The following is a 15,362-nucleotide window of genomic DNA, read 5'->3' on the forward strand; positions in this document are numbered from 1 at the left end:
TCTGATATTTCATGTGTATACCTAGTAGTAAAGTGCATATGTGGCTTAATTATTATTTTTTAGGCGGATTACAAATTAAATCTTGGCAAAGACGAAATTTAACTTTATTCAGAGATGGTTAACTCGCTGAATGGAACTGATAGGGATGTCTGCTTTTTTCGATGCTTGTAATTTTATGTTCCTCTTTGTAAAATTATCAGAAATAAACGTAGCTGCTTTTGGGTGGTGTGAGGTCCTGCGTTTGAGTATATGGAGCAAAGACACTCCAGTATTTTGGGCAGGTCATTGATTAGGTGATTTTGAGTAATAAACTCGGGTAGTTGATACAGTATTATGGGGTATCTTGTCAAAACCGTTCATTGGCCCGTGTTTCCTTTACATTATAGTAATTTTACCATATTCAATTCAATTCACTTTTATATAGCGCCTTTCACAACAAGGTTGCCCCAGGGTGCTTAACAATGCAATTGATGATACATTTTGTCAATACAGAACAGAAGACCAGAAGACAACGGAGGAGAGGAACCAAAAACTCCTTAGTAAGGAGAAAAAAACCTCTAGGGGCACACTGATATTAGCAGTGTAATTTATCTTAAAAGGGTACGTGTCAACACAGCCTTGATCATGTCTCGTTCTAGACCATTTTAGCATAGTGTAATCGATATTTTTGGCTTATCTAAACCCATTTCATTTCCACGTGTTGTACAAGCAATTGCACAAATAGGAAAACTGTTGCATTTATTCATAGGAAAACGGCATCACACATTCCTGTGTCACTTCTCTGTCCACTCCTCAGAGTACAATTATATTCCTGTTAAGAGCACAGTACACTGAAGACACGGATCACATTCCCCATTGTGGTTGTTGTTGTGGGCAAGGAAAAACAGCTCAGCTGACTGCTGCTTCAGAGACAACAGGCCCTCATAAAGAGGAGCAGGGAAACTTCTTCCAGCTCACCTTGAACACGGACTTAGAAAATGGGTCACATCTTTTTGTCATTTGTTTGCACAGACCCCCAGTTCATATCCATAGCAAGCATGATTAATTCTGGTGAAGCAACAGGCATTTGTCCTGCCTTGTCTTTTATCCTTTCCAAATTGATGGAGAAAACGGCATCAGCCTCCTGCAGCCTGCCCGCACCCCATGAACAAGAGCTTATCCTACTGGATGTGATAGCACTCATTACACGGGAAGCTGGCAGACAGTGAAGTACAATAGATAAGGGTAAACACAGACCCATTCTCACCACATACTAATTTCAACACACTCGCAATGGTCTTAGGAAGCCCGTGTGCACAGAACGGTTGTGCTGATAAAAACAGACTTATTCATGGGGATGCATTTTCATCATGTCTTTCTAAAGCTACCCCCCCCCACCAAAAAAAACCAAACTGACTCATGCACAGCCAGTATCAAGTGTGAATACACAAGGGTTCCCCTCTGACATTTACAGGGTGTCAGTTTGCCAGGATACAAGGGGGCTCATAGAGGACTGCTAGGAAAGACACAGTCTCCTAACAGGTGGTCGCAGTTTAAATCACCCAGAATTTTAAAAAGTGGAACAGTGTGCCACTTGCCGTTCAATGATTTTGTTTAGCGATCCATTGGAATGACAGCAGACCTCGCCTGCAGTTGACCAGGACCAGAGATGTCCAATGTGGACTTGTACAACTGTGCTAAGTTCACAAAAACATTTTTACATTTTCTACAAAAGTCTGCAAATTTACAGTTCAGGGAGCAGGAAAGCACAGGCTTGACATAGTACCGTACTTAAGACACCCCTGTACAGAAGAATGAAATAGTGCCCTCAAGTGGCACTATGTGCAAACTCCCAGGAATTGAATTCACAAACGTATTAGACTTATGGCAAAATCTGGGGATGTTACAAGCAGTTTAATGAACAGGCTCCATTCTGCTGTATGCTCAAAGCCCGTCTTTCCTGCTTGTACAGTGTTTTTCTTTAGGTCAAAGCAGCGAATCTCCCCAAAGCCATTCCTTAATACATCCGTTAACACGGGTGCAACCTGCTTCTGCTGAAAGACCGAATAATGATTGTGCATTTACTGAACAACGATTTTGCATTTGTGGTCAGGCCTTCCAAAAAAAAAAGAAATTGCATCCTTCTGGAAATCAAAGACCAGGAATGAGCACAGGCTGGAGTAAATCTAATAAACCACAGAGCAGTGGTGGTGGTGGTGGTGGTCTCGCAGTAAAAATCTGACCAAGAAATGACTCGGCAACATTTTGAAGACATCAAAACTTTTTACTTACACTTTTCATTTGGAGTCATAGCATGCAAACTTTCTTTTTTAAAAAATAAACACCATATCGATAGAAAATATATATATTGCACCGTCCTCGAAAGGGGTCTGACCGGCGGGTACTGTCCGTACACGAGAAAGGGATGTGCTGTGGCCACAGCTGTCCTGCTCCTGTGGAGTCCTTTAAGACACGGGCAGGTGGCGTTTCAGAACGTCCTTGGCGCTGGCGGGGAGACTGTCCGGAAAGGCCACGTCAAACTCGACTATGAGGTCACCTCTCTGGTCCGGGTTTTTGGGGAAAGGAAGTCCTTGGCCGGAAATGATCTTCCTCATGCCGGGTCTGATCACCTCCGCACACTTCAACGTGTAGGATTTGCCGTCCACCGTCGGCACGGTAACCGAACAGCCACACAGGGCCTGGAACGGAGGAGAGAAGAAGAAAGGGCTCGTGCTGAGATGCTCCTAAGAGGCGGCACGGTGCCGCGGCAGCCAGCATTGCTGCCTCGCGGGGCTGGGGCCCCAGGCTCAGCTCCCAGCCCCGGGGTGCAGCCTGTGTGGGTTTCCTCCCACAGTCCGAAGTCATACGGGTAGGTTAACGGGCTTCCGGGAGAATTAGCCCTGGTGTGAGTGGATGTGACTATCCATCCCTCCCAGGTTATCCTGCCTGTCCTTTTACAAACCACTGTACCACAGATTAGGGTCAGCGGCCAGCTAGGGGCCCATCCACCCTGCCTTGTGCCTGTTGCTTGAATGGATAGGCTCTGGCTGTCAGGCCAGGTACACCTAGAGGGCACTCTACTTCTGTCCTGTTCCCAGTTCCCTGTGATTATTCGTGTCTTTCTGGTGTGCCTTGTTGTGTAGCCTATTTACTTCCTGTTTCTGCTCTGCTCCTGGCTCAGTATTGAGGTTCGGATGTCCTGAGACCCTCCTAGCACCAGGTCGCTCCTGCCCATGGCCTGAGGGCATAGGTTTCTATACGGCATTTCCTGAACAGCTGAGCCCGGACTAACCCCCGTCTCACCGCTACGCATAGGGTCTTTTTCGCTCTCCTGCCATTCCACGGTTCGTCCCTTCAGACATCTGTGACACTGGCTCCCCCACGACCCCAATGTGGATGAAGTGGTTAGAAAAGGGATGGAGATGCTCTTCGAGAGAAGTGCCTCGGTTTGTATGTTGATCTACATAAAATACTTAAGTGTGGATTCCACTGAGGAGCACCTTCTTAAAGTGGTAAGAAGCCTCTTTGCAGGCTTCCCATCCTAACACCTCCACAAGAATTTGGACCGACTTGTTGCTCACACTGCATCACTTTACTGCAAAGACTGGATTAAAAAAGAAAACCATCCCAAAAGACTGAAAGCAAACACTGTGGAGTATAGAGTCGAAACCAACAGGAGCAACAGAGGTCTTGCTATGTGTGCCTTTCAACACTCATAGCGGCGGAAACGAGTTTTCTAAAAAACCAAACCACCACAGGAAGTGAATTAATTCATTTAGGTTCTTCAATGGATTGCTCGGGTTGCACACGGAGCTAAAAATACAGCAGTAAAAGTGTGACCATTTACAGTCAGGAAGCCTGTATGAGTGCATGCTGTAGGTGGGAACGCTGTTGCTGTTATTACTTGACATTTGGCAGGAGCCCACATGTCTGACGGCATGTTTGAAGTTATGTAATGTAGCGAGTGCACCAGGAGTTACTCCCCCAAAGCACGATGGCTCCCAGTCAACTTTTTCTTCAGATTATCCAGTTACACCAATTAAATGCCCGCATATGGCGGCTTAGTCAGCCCAGTCAACCAAAGGGCTTCGGGAGCTCTGGGCAGAGATACAGCAGCAGAGGATCCTACTCCCTCTACTGCTCGTGCCCCTCAAATCTACAGGATCGGCTCAGGCTGAAAAGTTGCTCCCCAGACATCTCGAGAGACCACGTCTTCCCGCTAAACGTAGCTGGTGCTCCTCTGGAATTAAGACGCACCAGGAGCAAAGGTCTCGGGCAGCTTTCAAAGCTTCGCTTTCCCCGTTTTCTCCTTTTCCCCCCCCCGAGGGCTCGCGCCACGGCCTACCTGTCGCAGGCTGACCCGCACGGGGGAGACGATGTTGGAGCCCTCCCTCCTGAAGCGCGGGTGGGGCTTGTCCTTGATGACGAAGACGATGTCGGCGGGGATGGTGCCGGGCGACTCGTCCCCCTCCCGGGGGAAGGTGATCTTGGTGCCCTCCTTCCAGCCCCTCTTGATCTCGATGGTCAGGATCTTGTCCTCGGTGCGCAGGGTGCGCCCGTCGGGGTTGAGCCTCCTGCGGGAGATCTTCATCCTCTTGGTGCAGCCGGCGAAGACCTCCTCCAGGGAGACGCGCAGGTCGTGGTGGATGGCGGGGTCCTGCCGCCGCCTGGCCTGGCCCAGGCCCATGTGGCGCTCCCGCGGGAAGCCGTTCAGGTTGAAGCCGGGGAAGGCGCCGAAGGGGTCCGCGTCCACCTCCATGTCCTCCTCCTCCCGGCCGCCGGCCGCCTTCCTGCCGAAGAACATCTCGAAGGGGTTCGAGCCCCCGAAGAAGGCGGCGAAGGTGGCGTGGGGGTCCCCGTGGAACGTGTAGGTGAAGTTGCCCCCCTGCCCGTCGCAGCTGCCTGCCCCCCCCTTGAGACCTAACGAGAGCCAGAGGAGAGGAGAAGACAGGAGCGGTTCAGTCTCAGGGGACGGCCTCGCTCCCAGGAGCCCCGGGCCTCGCTGGCGCCACTGTGCACGGCTCCGCAAGGCTGGGACCCCCCTTGGGGTAAAAGCAGGGGCGCCAGAGACAGTCGCTCGGGACGGGCTAGAGGCCGGCGGTGGCTCTCTGCAGAACGAGCGACCGGCCTGTCTCAGGGAGGCTTTCCTCAGGGAGCCACCCGCACAATGCCTTAAATTATTTCATCACCTGCTGGGAGTGGCTGAAGACTTACTTTACTCTCAGAACACACTTCTGACCCTGGGAGGTAAAGACGCTCAAGTACTTCTATGGTAAGAAGGCAAGTCGGATATATATTATTGGACACAAGAGGAACACGAGTACGTGGGGGACAGTCTTTGGAGTGACAATGAAGATCTGGGAGCTACTGTCCTCCTATCTCGGACTTTGTTCTGATTGATGGTCTTCGCCAGTACAAGGGGGAAACTACCCTCTTTCCCAGATTAGATGAGACGCGTTTTCCCCAGATCCGAGAGCGGCGGCGATATGTATGATCCAACTCCGCAAACCGCTACAGCTTTCCGCACAGCCACCAGCAGCACCAGCCAGCAAGCTTCAACATAACACCCCCGAAATAAACAGCCAGTGCGTCCCATTCCAGGGACCCCGGCCAGGTGTGTCCTTTTACTGTTGCTAAACAGGGTGGGATACACGCTCTGATCCTTCGGGATCATTCTACGACGTTCTCCTGACAGGATATTTTATTGCAGTGTAGAATACCACAGAATCCGTTTGTAAATCACTCCCCCCCCCCCCCCTTGAAAAACGGCAAAACCACATTAAATTGAAAAAAGCCGGTTTTCTCCTGCTGTTGGCGAAGTGCAGTTTAACAAATGTTTCCGCTCTGCGGCGTTTTATCCTGTGCGGCTCAAATCAAGGGACACTGACACGCTTGGATTTAAAAGGAGAAACAAAAACAAAAAAAACTCCGAAAGTATTTCTAATCCTGAAATGCAATTAAAGCGATCGAGTAACAACAAACTATACCGAAACGGGGCGGGGGGGGTTGCGTTGGCGACATCTCCACATACGAGATATATATATATAATCTCACCTTCTTCGCCAAACTGGTCGTAGATCTCTCTCTTCTTGGGGTCGCTGAGGACTTCGTACGCCTCCGCGATTTCCTTGAATTTCTCCTCCGCGTTTGCGGACGTGTTTTTATCGGGGTGCCATTTGAGGGCCTGTTTGCGGTACGCCTTCTTGACGTCCTCGTCCGATGCCCCCCTCTGGATCCCCAGGATCTTGTAGTAGTCCTTCCCCATTTTCCGCGCAGCCCGCAGCCCGCGATAACCTAAGGATATAAACCCGTTATATAGCAGCAGCTGGCAGGCAGCGAGCGGTGATGGACAGCAGATGCTAGCCGGGTACTGCCGCTCTTAAAATCGGGGATATTCACTCTCGTCCAAGCCCTGTTTGTGTCTGTACAGCTTATTGCTTCGATACTTATGCCCTTGTGTTTGCTGGTGCGTCTCTCTCTCTCTCTCCGGCGTGGTCCTTTAAATAGCCGTGTCTCTCTCCCCTCTTGGTACTCGCCGGAACCCAGTAGCTCTTTCTAGAAAGTAGTAAGTGCTGATCATTGCACGTCATTTCCCATATAAAGCTTACTTTTTTAGTAAAGTCTTTCGCAGGGAGAAAAAAAAAATTGATGTAGGTTATCCGAAGTTTTTTTTTCTCCTTTAGGCAAAGGTTAGATTATTTCATCGTTTTGATTGACGGGTTTACCTGAACTCGAAACACCGAAAGAAACGTTGACAAGGACCCTCAATGGACATGGGGGTTTGTAGGATCTCCCCTCGTTTGTGTGGGTTTCCTTCTGCAGTCCAAAAACGTACTGGTCCCAGTCCCAATCCAGCCTCCGACATGCTTAAAAGCCCCAGTGTCTGAGCGGTGGACCGCCATGCGTCTGGAAACACCGGAGACTCCTGTGAGGTTTTTGATGAAATAAACAACGGATCTGTTCAATTAAGAGAAGGGCACTCAGATTATGGTCCCCGATGACATAATTTAACACATATGCTCAGGTGATCCCAAAGACACGGATCTTTAGCTATAGGTGATTTAAAATATAGGTGATTTAAAATATACATTATAGGAGCCTTTCTACAGTAGCACAGTCCAGTCACAGAGGATATAAGTAAGATATTTGGACAGGTACAGTCTTAGGTGTCCCCCGATCTCAAAAGATCAATCTACCCTTTGTAAAATCCGCCAATGAGCTGCTGAAAGGAAAGATCATGTTACGCATTCTTTACGTTACTCAAGAGTGCCTACTCAGTCATGAGGTGGATGTGTAAACACTGTATCTGGTGGGCTCCCCTTTCCCATCCATATTGTAACGCATACGGCCGACGAACCGCGAAGCCTTACAATATGTTAAAATGACAGCACCCCTAACAGGTAACTCAAGCCCACAACAGATTCTTCAACGCTGTGAAAATGTGCGCTCTAAGCTTATCTGACGGTGTCAAAGGTAGTCATGACCCCAGCTTGACATCTGTAATTCCTGGTAACTGTTCCCTCTCGTGAGCAGCAACCTAGGCTGAGCATCATCACTCAACAGCACGGCCAGCACGATTGACCATTTCATCTCCAGAGACATCGGCCCCAGATGTGCAGTTTCATTAGGGAAACAGCGAGTTTAGTTTTATTTTTCACTTCATTAAAAAAAAAATATGGCTGATGTTTTACAGTTACTACAGTACATCCATCCCAACATTTTTTTTTAAAACACAAATGCTACATTTGTGGGTGAGTGTCATATAGATTTTATGTGTTGCGTCCTAACATCATGTCCTAACTTTATCTTAAACTAGGTCAACGTTTTTTCACATCTATAAGCTCTGCTGTTCTAAAAAAAAAAAGCATATTATGTTTTGCAATTGCGACCTACTACTAAACGCAATGTTGTCTCGTTTGAACGCAATAAACATTTGTTTCCTCCATGGCGCTAACAGGCTTCCGTAGCCGGCCCTCGCCTGGGATACTGAACAGCGGGCTGCCCGGGACCTTCTCCAATTCTCTACACAGTGCCCCCTGCCGTCCGATTGGGGCAAGAGCATTCGGGATTCATAGGGATCGCGTTGACTGAGCTGGACCTGGCTGCGGCACTGAAGACGACAAATTGATATTCAGCCTCTCCGAAGATGACTCAGCATCAGTCACCCAAAGGGTACGCTACACCTGCGCGATGAACAATAATTTTAATTTTTAATTTGCACGCCTTTTTCCTACTCAGCATCTCGAGTGTTATGATGAGAAATATTTCTAATGATAACTGTTATTTCCTTTGCGAAGCATGCAGCAGTTCCGCAGCCTGTTCCTTAGGCTAGATGCCAATAGCGATGGTTTCATCGCCGTAGAGGAGCTCCGCAAAGAAATGAAGAAAATCGGAGTTTTGGCCGCAGAGGAGAAGGCTCAGGTATGAATCGCTGAATGCCGACCTTTTTCACACGGCATTTTCCTACCAGGTGTGAAGGTTAATCCCATGTCGTGTCTGCGCTTTTTAAATTGTGCCATTTCAGGCTATCCTAGGCAACTATGACCTGGATAGCGACGGACGTTTAGATTACGAGGAGTTCCTGACCTACATGATGGACAGGGAGAAGAAATGGAAAATAAACTTCCAAGTCCTTGACAAAAACAACTGCGGTGAGTTGGAGAAGTTTGAACGACCCTGTCCAGGTTGTGCAAAAGTGAAGAAAGTGTAATTTGCCAAGGGGGGGGGGGATTGCAATCAGGGGGGGTTGGAGTTAACATTGTTGGTGCTTTAGTCAAAACCAGAGGGGCACAACTGCAGTCCAGCTCGTCTTCCAGATCTCTTTGAACGTCCATCTGTCCGTTTTCAAACCACTTCATCCAATTCCGGGTTCTTGGAGAGCCAGGGCATACCCCAGCAAGCTACTTAATTAAATATCAATCATCATGGATTTCGCCATCCGTCAATACAGTTGTGTTCTTTCCTGCCACAGTGGGATCTGGTATTTATTACCCCTTCGTCCTGGAAAAAAAAAGACCCTTTCCAAAGGACACAGTTCGTTCCAAGGCCAAACAGTGAAAGGAAGGTTTCTGTCTTGAGATTTTTGCTCAACTGTTTTGTATTCATATTCATTTCTTCTCTGTGACTAGGGGTCATTGACCAGGAAGAAATCATAGATTTGTTTAAGGAGTTAGGAGTGGTCATTTCAAAGCAACATGCAAAGAAAATAATACAAATGTAAGATCTGTTGCCACTTTTTAATATTTGACTGCTATAAAAGATTTATTGCCTTTGATCTATCAGTTACGAAGCATAGAACACATGTTTGGTGCTAAAGGCGTCTTTTGTGTTACAAAAATCCTCCTGTATGTACATAAAACCTGGGTAAAAATATGTTTCATAAAGCTTATGTAATATTGTAATGCTATTGTTACATCCATAATCAATGTCTATGGAAATATAAACATAATACAGCAATCACAGCACATAACCGAACACCTTAATGACATATAATATAGTTTATATAATAAATATAAGTTTAAACGTACAGAAACAGAACTTGCCATAGCAGGATAAAATTATATATTTTATGTGCACAGTGCCACAGAATAAACGCTATTAATAAACAACAACCTGTAGTCATGTAGTAGCAACACTTGAGATTTCCTTCATGGTTTCTCGTGGTTTCTCATAGGATGGACAGTGACAACTCCATGACCGTGGACTGGAATGAATTTCTGCAGCACATCATTTTAAACCCCGCTGAGGACATTGCAGAGCTTGTTTCTTCTTGGAAGCGCAGCATGGTAAGGGCTACATTGTGAAGCACCTTGTTCCTAATAGCAGAGGAGGTCAGTGTAGTCTTACTTTGCCTAATTATATATACAGTATATAGTGTATATGCAAGTGGACTGTGAAAACTGCACTGTGGAGCAATAGGTATGACAACAGACGTGCAGAGAACTCTATACCCTAGGACCCATCCTCTGTGGGACCCCTGCTCCTGTTAGTATCTCACGTGTACTGTCACTGGAATGTGTTTTTAGTTCAGTATATACCGTATCTTCACCAAATGTGATCGGTTCGCCTTGTACATTTTTCCTCATCAGTTTATCTCCACAGGCAAAAATAACTTCATAAGCATTCTGAATGCAGTCCAGTAGTCTTCATGTGTCATATCCCACCTTACTGTCCCTACTGCCACAGTTGTTCCCCTCCCACAGGCCAGAGATACCTAGTCTCCAGGATAGAGATGGACTGCGATGGCTGACGTATGTAAAATCTCGTGCCGTGTCAACAGGTGTTCGATGTGGGAGAAAGCCGGCCTCTGCCCATGGACTTCACACAGGAGGAGACAGACTCTGGAGCCTGGAAGAAGTACATTTTAGCTGGAGGAATAGCAGACGCGGTGTCCAGGACCGTCACTGCGCCAATCGATCGAATAAAAATTCAGCTTCAGGTAATTGAGTGCGATACCTTTCAGTGCACGCACACAGACGCGCTGCATTGAGCTGCAGTGACACACCGTGTGTTTTTCATGTTGCGTGAGGTGTACTGAATTAGTTGACATGCCAGTGCCTTTGGACTCCTCTTTAGCCCATCTGGGAGATTGTTTGCATGAGAAGTGTTGTTTATCAATAGAGGAAAAGCAACCTTTTTCACGACTGTTTGAAATGTGAAGGAGCAGATCACCAGCTGGTCACTTTGCCTTTGTTTAGGTGTATGGTTCTGGGGCAGTATCACATGGGCTCAGGGAAATACGAGCAGGCGGTATCAAGTCGATGTGGCAGGGGAATGCAGTGAATGTGATGAAAGGAACCCCCCAGTCAACTCTCCAGTGTTTGATATACAACCGGGTACGTATTGCATTTACTGTACACTGTATTGCACAAGACAAAATGTCACAACACTGCATTGTAACAGACTTGGGAATGATTTTAAGAAAGTTTGAATTTAAATATGAATGCTTTATCACGGTGCTGATCATCAGAGTTGAGCAGCACAGTACTTTCTCCTGAATGCAGCAGTTATTCTTGCCTTGTGTGCAGTGGTTAGAGCTGCTGCCTCACAGTTCTTAGGTCCTGGCCAGGGCTACCTTCTGCATGGGGTCTGTATGTGCACTCCGGACGTCTTCTTCTGTTACAGAACACTGACAGTATGAGCAAGACATCGATGATGGTTTCATTTTTTCTGTGTAAAAATACTCTTGTCTACTGCAGTGCAATTCTGCATTGTTAACTCTAGAAAACAGAGTGTTAAGCTGCACAATGTATTTTAATGGGTGTCTTGGCAGGTGAAGATTCTTGGGGAAGTTTCAGAAGGTGAGCTGACTGTGCAGCAGAGATTTGGGCTTGGATGTGTCTCTGGAGCAGCTGCACATGCAGTGTTCTATCCCTTAGAGGTAAAAATGAACACTGGGCACATGGTATGAAGAATCAATTGAGTCCTTAACACATGTGCTTGGCATTTCAGAAATGAGTACACCTGTACATTGCATAAGAAAGAGACTTTAATGCTCAGCATACAGCATCTGGCAAAGATGTTCTCTAAAAGCAGAGGATGTGACACAAACCTTTGAACATAAACCTCACCCACAATTGTCATATGATGTCACATCAATGCAGATAAAAATAAGCTTGTGAAAGTCAGCAGTTCCCACAGAGGCCTTAAAATCAGCAGTGCGTACATTGTGCTTCAGCTGGGTGTAAAGGCTGAAGGATCTGGAACGATGACACTGTACTTCACACGAATCATCGTGACTCTGTCTCCTAGCCGTCATGTTGTTCCGACTATGGAGTTTCCCAGTCGTGGGTGGCAATGAAGAGATGGAGCTGGCATCCAAGTGGCAGAGAGAAGTTGGCCCTGTAATATCGTATCAGAGCATCCTGCTGATATCTGAGTCATGTGTTACAGGCACAAAAGCAATAAGTACGCGAAGTTCCCACTTGCATTACCGGATTATGAATGATATAATACGTACTTAATATAGCTTCAAAGTTAATTTTACTGTACACAGTAAAGTTACCTAGATATTTATGCATGTGTGGACAAACTGACTCTATTATAATCAGCTTCAATAATGAAAAGTGTGCTTCATTCTGCATATATATATAGAGAAGGTTTTGGACCCTTAACCAAGATGCTGCATATGTCTTTTCAGGTTTTAAAGGTCCGACTGAATCTTCAGCAGGCAGGTTCATACACGGGGCTTAAGGAATGTGCCAAGTCCATTTATCAAAATGAATCAATAGTCGCCTTTTACAGAGGGTTCAGGCCTAGCATCCTCTGCATGATACCGTATGCTGGCGTGGAGTGTGCGGTCTATCAGGTACGTAGCCTGAAAGTGCCGGACAATTTAATAATTAAGAATAATTTGTTGCATTCAACAGAACACTTTTCATCTAGAAGGATGACCCAAGTCTTCTACCAGTGCTGAACTGCCGTTATGTGCCAGCAGCCCCACTACACAGCAGAGTCCTTAAATATCTGCTCTAAAACATTACTCTTCAGGTGCTCCTGCAGATCCACCCTTGTAATTACCATAGCTGATCATGTACTGTTTTCCTCATTGTATAGGTTAAGGCACTATTATAAAGTCCATGTTTTTTCATACGACACTACATAATGTAACTTTTCTTTCTTTGTGAGCTTTTTAAAATTAATAATAGTTCCTTGCATTTATAATTCATCCAAACAAACCTCAAAACGCTCTACATACAGTATAGGAGGGGACTCACCTCACCCTTTGATGATCAAGTGGTTAGGACCTCAGTTTAACGTATCTTCCAGATGACAGCACCACCTCCCCGGGCGAAATACTGAAACTGTGCTTTGAACCCTGTGCTCCTGAGGAAAGAGCGCCCCCAACTGGTCTACCAACTCCAATTTGTAACTATTTTTGAATTGGACAAAAACAAATGACAAAAGGCAGATTATATGCAACTGGTCCTCATATCAGCTTTCCATTGTTCGCAGTCTGTTATGAACTGGGCAAAAGCAGATGCTGCAGACAGCAGTGAGTCCAGGCTGTTCCTTTGTAGCTTTGCTGCTTTTGCTTCTGGGCAGACAGCAAGTTATCCTCTGGCCGTCATCAGAACTCAACAACAAGCTCAGGGTAAGGGTTGTTTTTTCAGCTGATACCCACTCAGTAGATGTTTCTTCTTCTGAACCTGAATTTTATGTCGTTAAACTTCTTTCTAAAAGAAACTCAGGTACAGGGGACCTACACACCTGACATTTGCTTTGTTCCAGCGAAGCTTTCAGTAATCCAATTAGACAACTTCATTGAGCTAATAACAGGATTACTCTGAGCTCTACTTGTTTCCAGTTTCTAACTATGACATTTCATATGTAACTCAAGAAACTCCAAGTTTGGAACAGTCTTTGAGTGGAGAATTGCGTCAGCATTTGGTCTAAAAAAGGAAAAAAAAAAACTAGAGACTGAATTCTGTGCCAAAAAGGCAAAAGAAAAACACATTGGCAGAAGGTGGAACTGAATAGCACTTGGAAAAAAAATTGCTATGCAAGTGATCCAACAACTTACAGTGTGTTCAAACAAATAAACCTTCGAGCAGTCAAGTGCAACAGTGGGTGGGTTGGGGACTCATAACTGGAAGGTTGTGGGTTCAAATCCCACGTGAGAGACTGCTGTGGTACCCAAGACCATTTGAATTGCTCCAGTAAAATATTCAGGTGTGTGAATGGAGAAAATGTGAGTTAGATTGGATAAAGGCATCATCTAAATCAACTCGTAAGTAGTGTGAGAAATCAATATTTTACAATCATGATTCAAGTAAAGAACTAAATTGGAATTAAAAAAACGCAGGTAAGAACTTTGGGCTGAAACAGGTGTGAGGTGATTGTAGACAATGTAAAGGGTGTGGCTATTTTTTAATTCAAAGCAGGCAGCTGCGTCTTTTTTTTAATTTACGCTTAACAGAATAACAAAAATTCCAATACAAACAAGAGAACGTATAACAATTCAAGACAAAAAAGATCGTCAGGGGTACATATTACTACATAAATTCAAGTTATGAAAAAAGATTAAACAAAGTAAATAAAAATAATGTCCGCACCGCTTTCATATTGGCAGCTGCGTCAGCATGCGCAGGCTGCAAAGGAAGAAGTAAAGGTTTATTTCCTGCCGAGAAGAGAAGAAAAGAAACGCAACGTGGGCACCTGAAGAAGACTCCACCGCCGAAACGTTGTGTTTCTTTTCTTCTCTTTTCACCCCGGAATAAACCTTTTACTCGTTCCTTTTTTTTTTAACTGTTCTGTTTCACTGTTCTTCCCCTTGCAGCCATTAGTTCAACAACACAGACTTCAAGTGCAGTCGAAACACTGACGAGCATCTACCGCAATCAGGGGATCAGGGGCTTCTACAGCGGAATGGGGGCCAGTTTTGCAAGAGCATTTCCTTGTGCCTTATTAAACTACACTTTAACTTCCCGGCTGGAAATCCTCTTCCCTTAACCGTCTGACGGCATCCGCGTCGTTCTTTTAGAAGAATGTAAATATATTTGAAGTCGTGTTTCTCACACTTCCCTTTCATGGTGTAAACTATGCAACATATGTTTTCCCAAAGCAATTAAATGCCCGAATATACCTGCACTTTAATTTGTAAAATCATGTACGCGTGAAGAGTGCCTTCATTTGGCCTGTGTGATACAAACCGTGTCCATTTTCATTAAACTGCAGTTCTGTAACGATGAAGGTGGGTTTTTTTTTTGCGTTGTTTCTCGCCACTTCATCTTTTAGGGTGTAATTTGTGCAACACATCTTTTCCCAAAGCAATTAAATGCCCGAATATACCCGCCATTTAATTTATAGACTAATTTTTAAAAAATGAAGACTGACTTCTTGTTTCAAATCAGTTGGCCTTTGTGATACAAAACGCGAAGGTATTTTTTTTTTGTCGTACTAAGGAAGCATCCGTATTCAGAAATACGTGGCGATGCCTGTGGTCTTTGCACCAGGCGTCTGCACTATTGCTGTCTCCCTCAGGTCGGATTCATTCAAATTTGTATCGTTGACTATATTGCTCACGGGAGAGGATGACAGCAGTCACAGACCATAGCATCCAGGCGTCTGGTGTATAGTCGGGGTGAGCTCTCGCCAGCACATCTTCGCAATCCGAGGGCCAATTCAAGAGGCAAAGAGACAGCGGGCCGGAGGGGTGGGTTGTGACATTTTCAGACACAGTCTAAGTTACGCAGATACAATATGCCCGTCTTTTCAGGGAAATCGGATATACATTCAAACATTAACAAAGGCATACTCCTTGGGCTTCCAAACTAACTGCATGAGGTCGAAGGGCTGAAACGTGTTTATCTGTGGCGCAATTATCTGTGAAAGTGCAAAAGTGGATTAATCTACCTACGGGACAAGTCATAATTCATCTATCT

At 45.6% G+C, this 15,362-nt stretch overlaps 2 protein-coding genes across 2 annotated transcripts; one reads left to right on the forward strand and one right to left on the reverse strand.

Moving 5' to 3' along the window:
* Positions 1-2,242: 2,242 nt before the first annotated feature.
* dnajb4 (DnaJ heat shock protein family (Hsp40) member B4) lies at positions 2,243-6,452 on the reverse strand. The gene is made up of 3 exons (XM_088928386.1): positions 6,034-6,452; positions 4,325-4,899; positions 2,243-2,678 (listed from the first exon to the last, which is right to left on the reverse strand). Exons 1-3 carry the CDS (start codon positions 6,242-6,244, stop codon positions 2,445-2,447), a joined length of 1,020 nt encoding a protein of 339 aa, XP_088784512.1. The 5' UTR covers positions 6,245-6,452; the 3' UTR covers positions 2,243-2,444.
* Positions 6,453-8,088: 1,636 nt separating this feature from the next.
* Positions 8,089-14,596, forward strand: slc25a24l (solute carrier family 25 member 24, like). The gene is made up of 11 exons (XM_088928051.1): positions 8,089-8,151; positions 8,277-8,400; positions 8,504-8,630; positions 9,108-9,195; positions 9,653-9,764; positions 10,259-10,417; positions 10,677-10,814; positions 11,252-11,359; positions 12,119-12,286; positions 12,934-13,072; positions 14,258-14,596. Exons 1-11 carry the CDS (start codon positions 8,126-8,128, stop codon positions 14,428-14,430), a joined length of 1,362 nt encoding a protein of 453 aa, XP_088784177.1. The 5' UTR covers positions 8,089-8,125; the 3' UTR covers positions 14,431-14,596.
* Positions 14,597-15,362: the final 766 nt, after the last annotated feature.

Source organism: Atractosteus spatula, chromosome 11, assembly GCF_055471065.1.
Source record: "Atractosteus spatula isolate fAtrSpa1 chromosome 11, fAtrSpa1.hap1, whole genome shotgun sequence".
Taxonomy (NCBI): Eukaryota; Metazoa; Chordata; class Actinopteri; order Semionotiformes; family Lepisosteidae; genus Atractosteus; species Atractosteus spatula.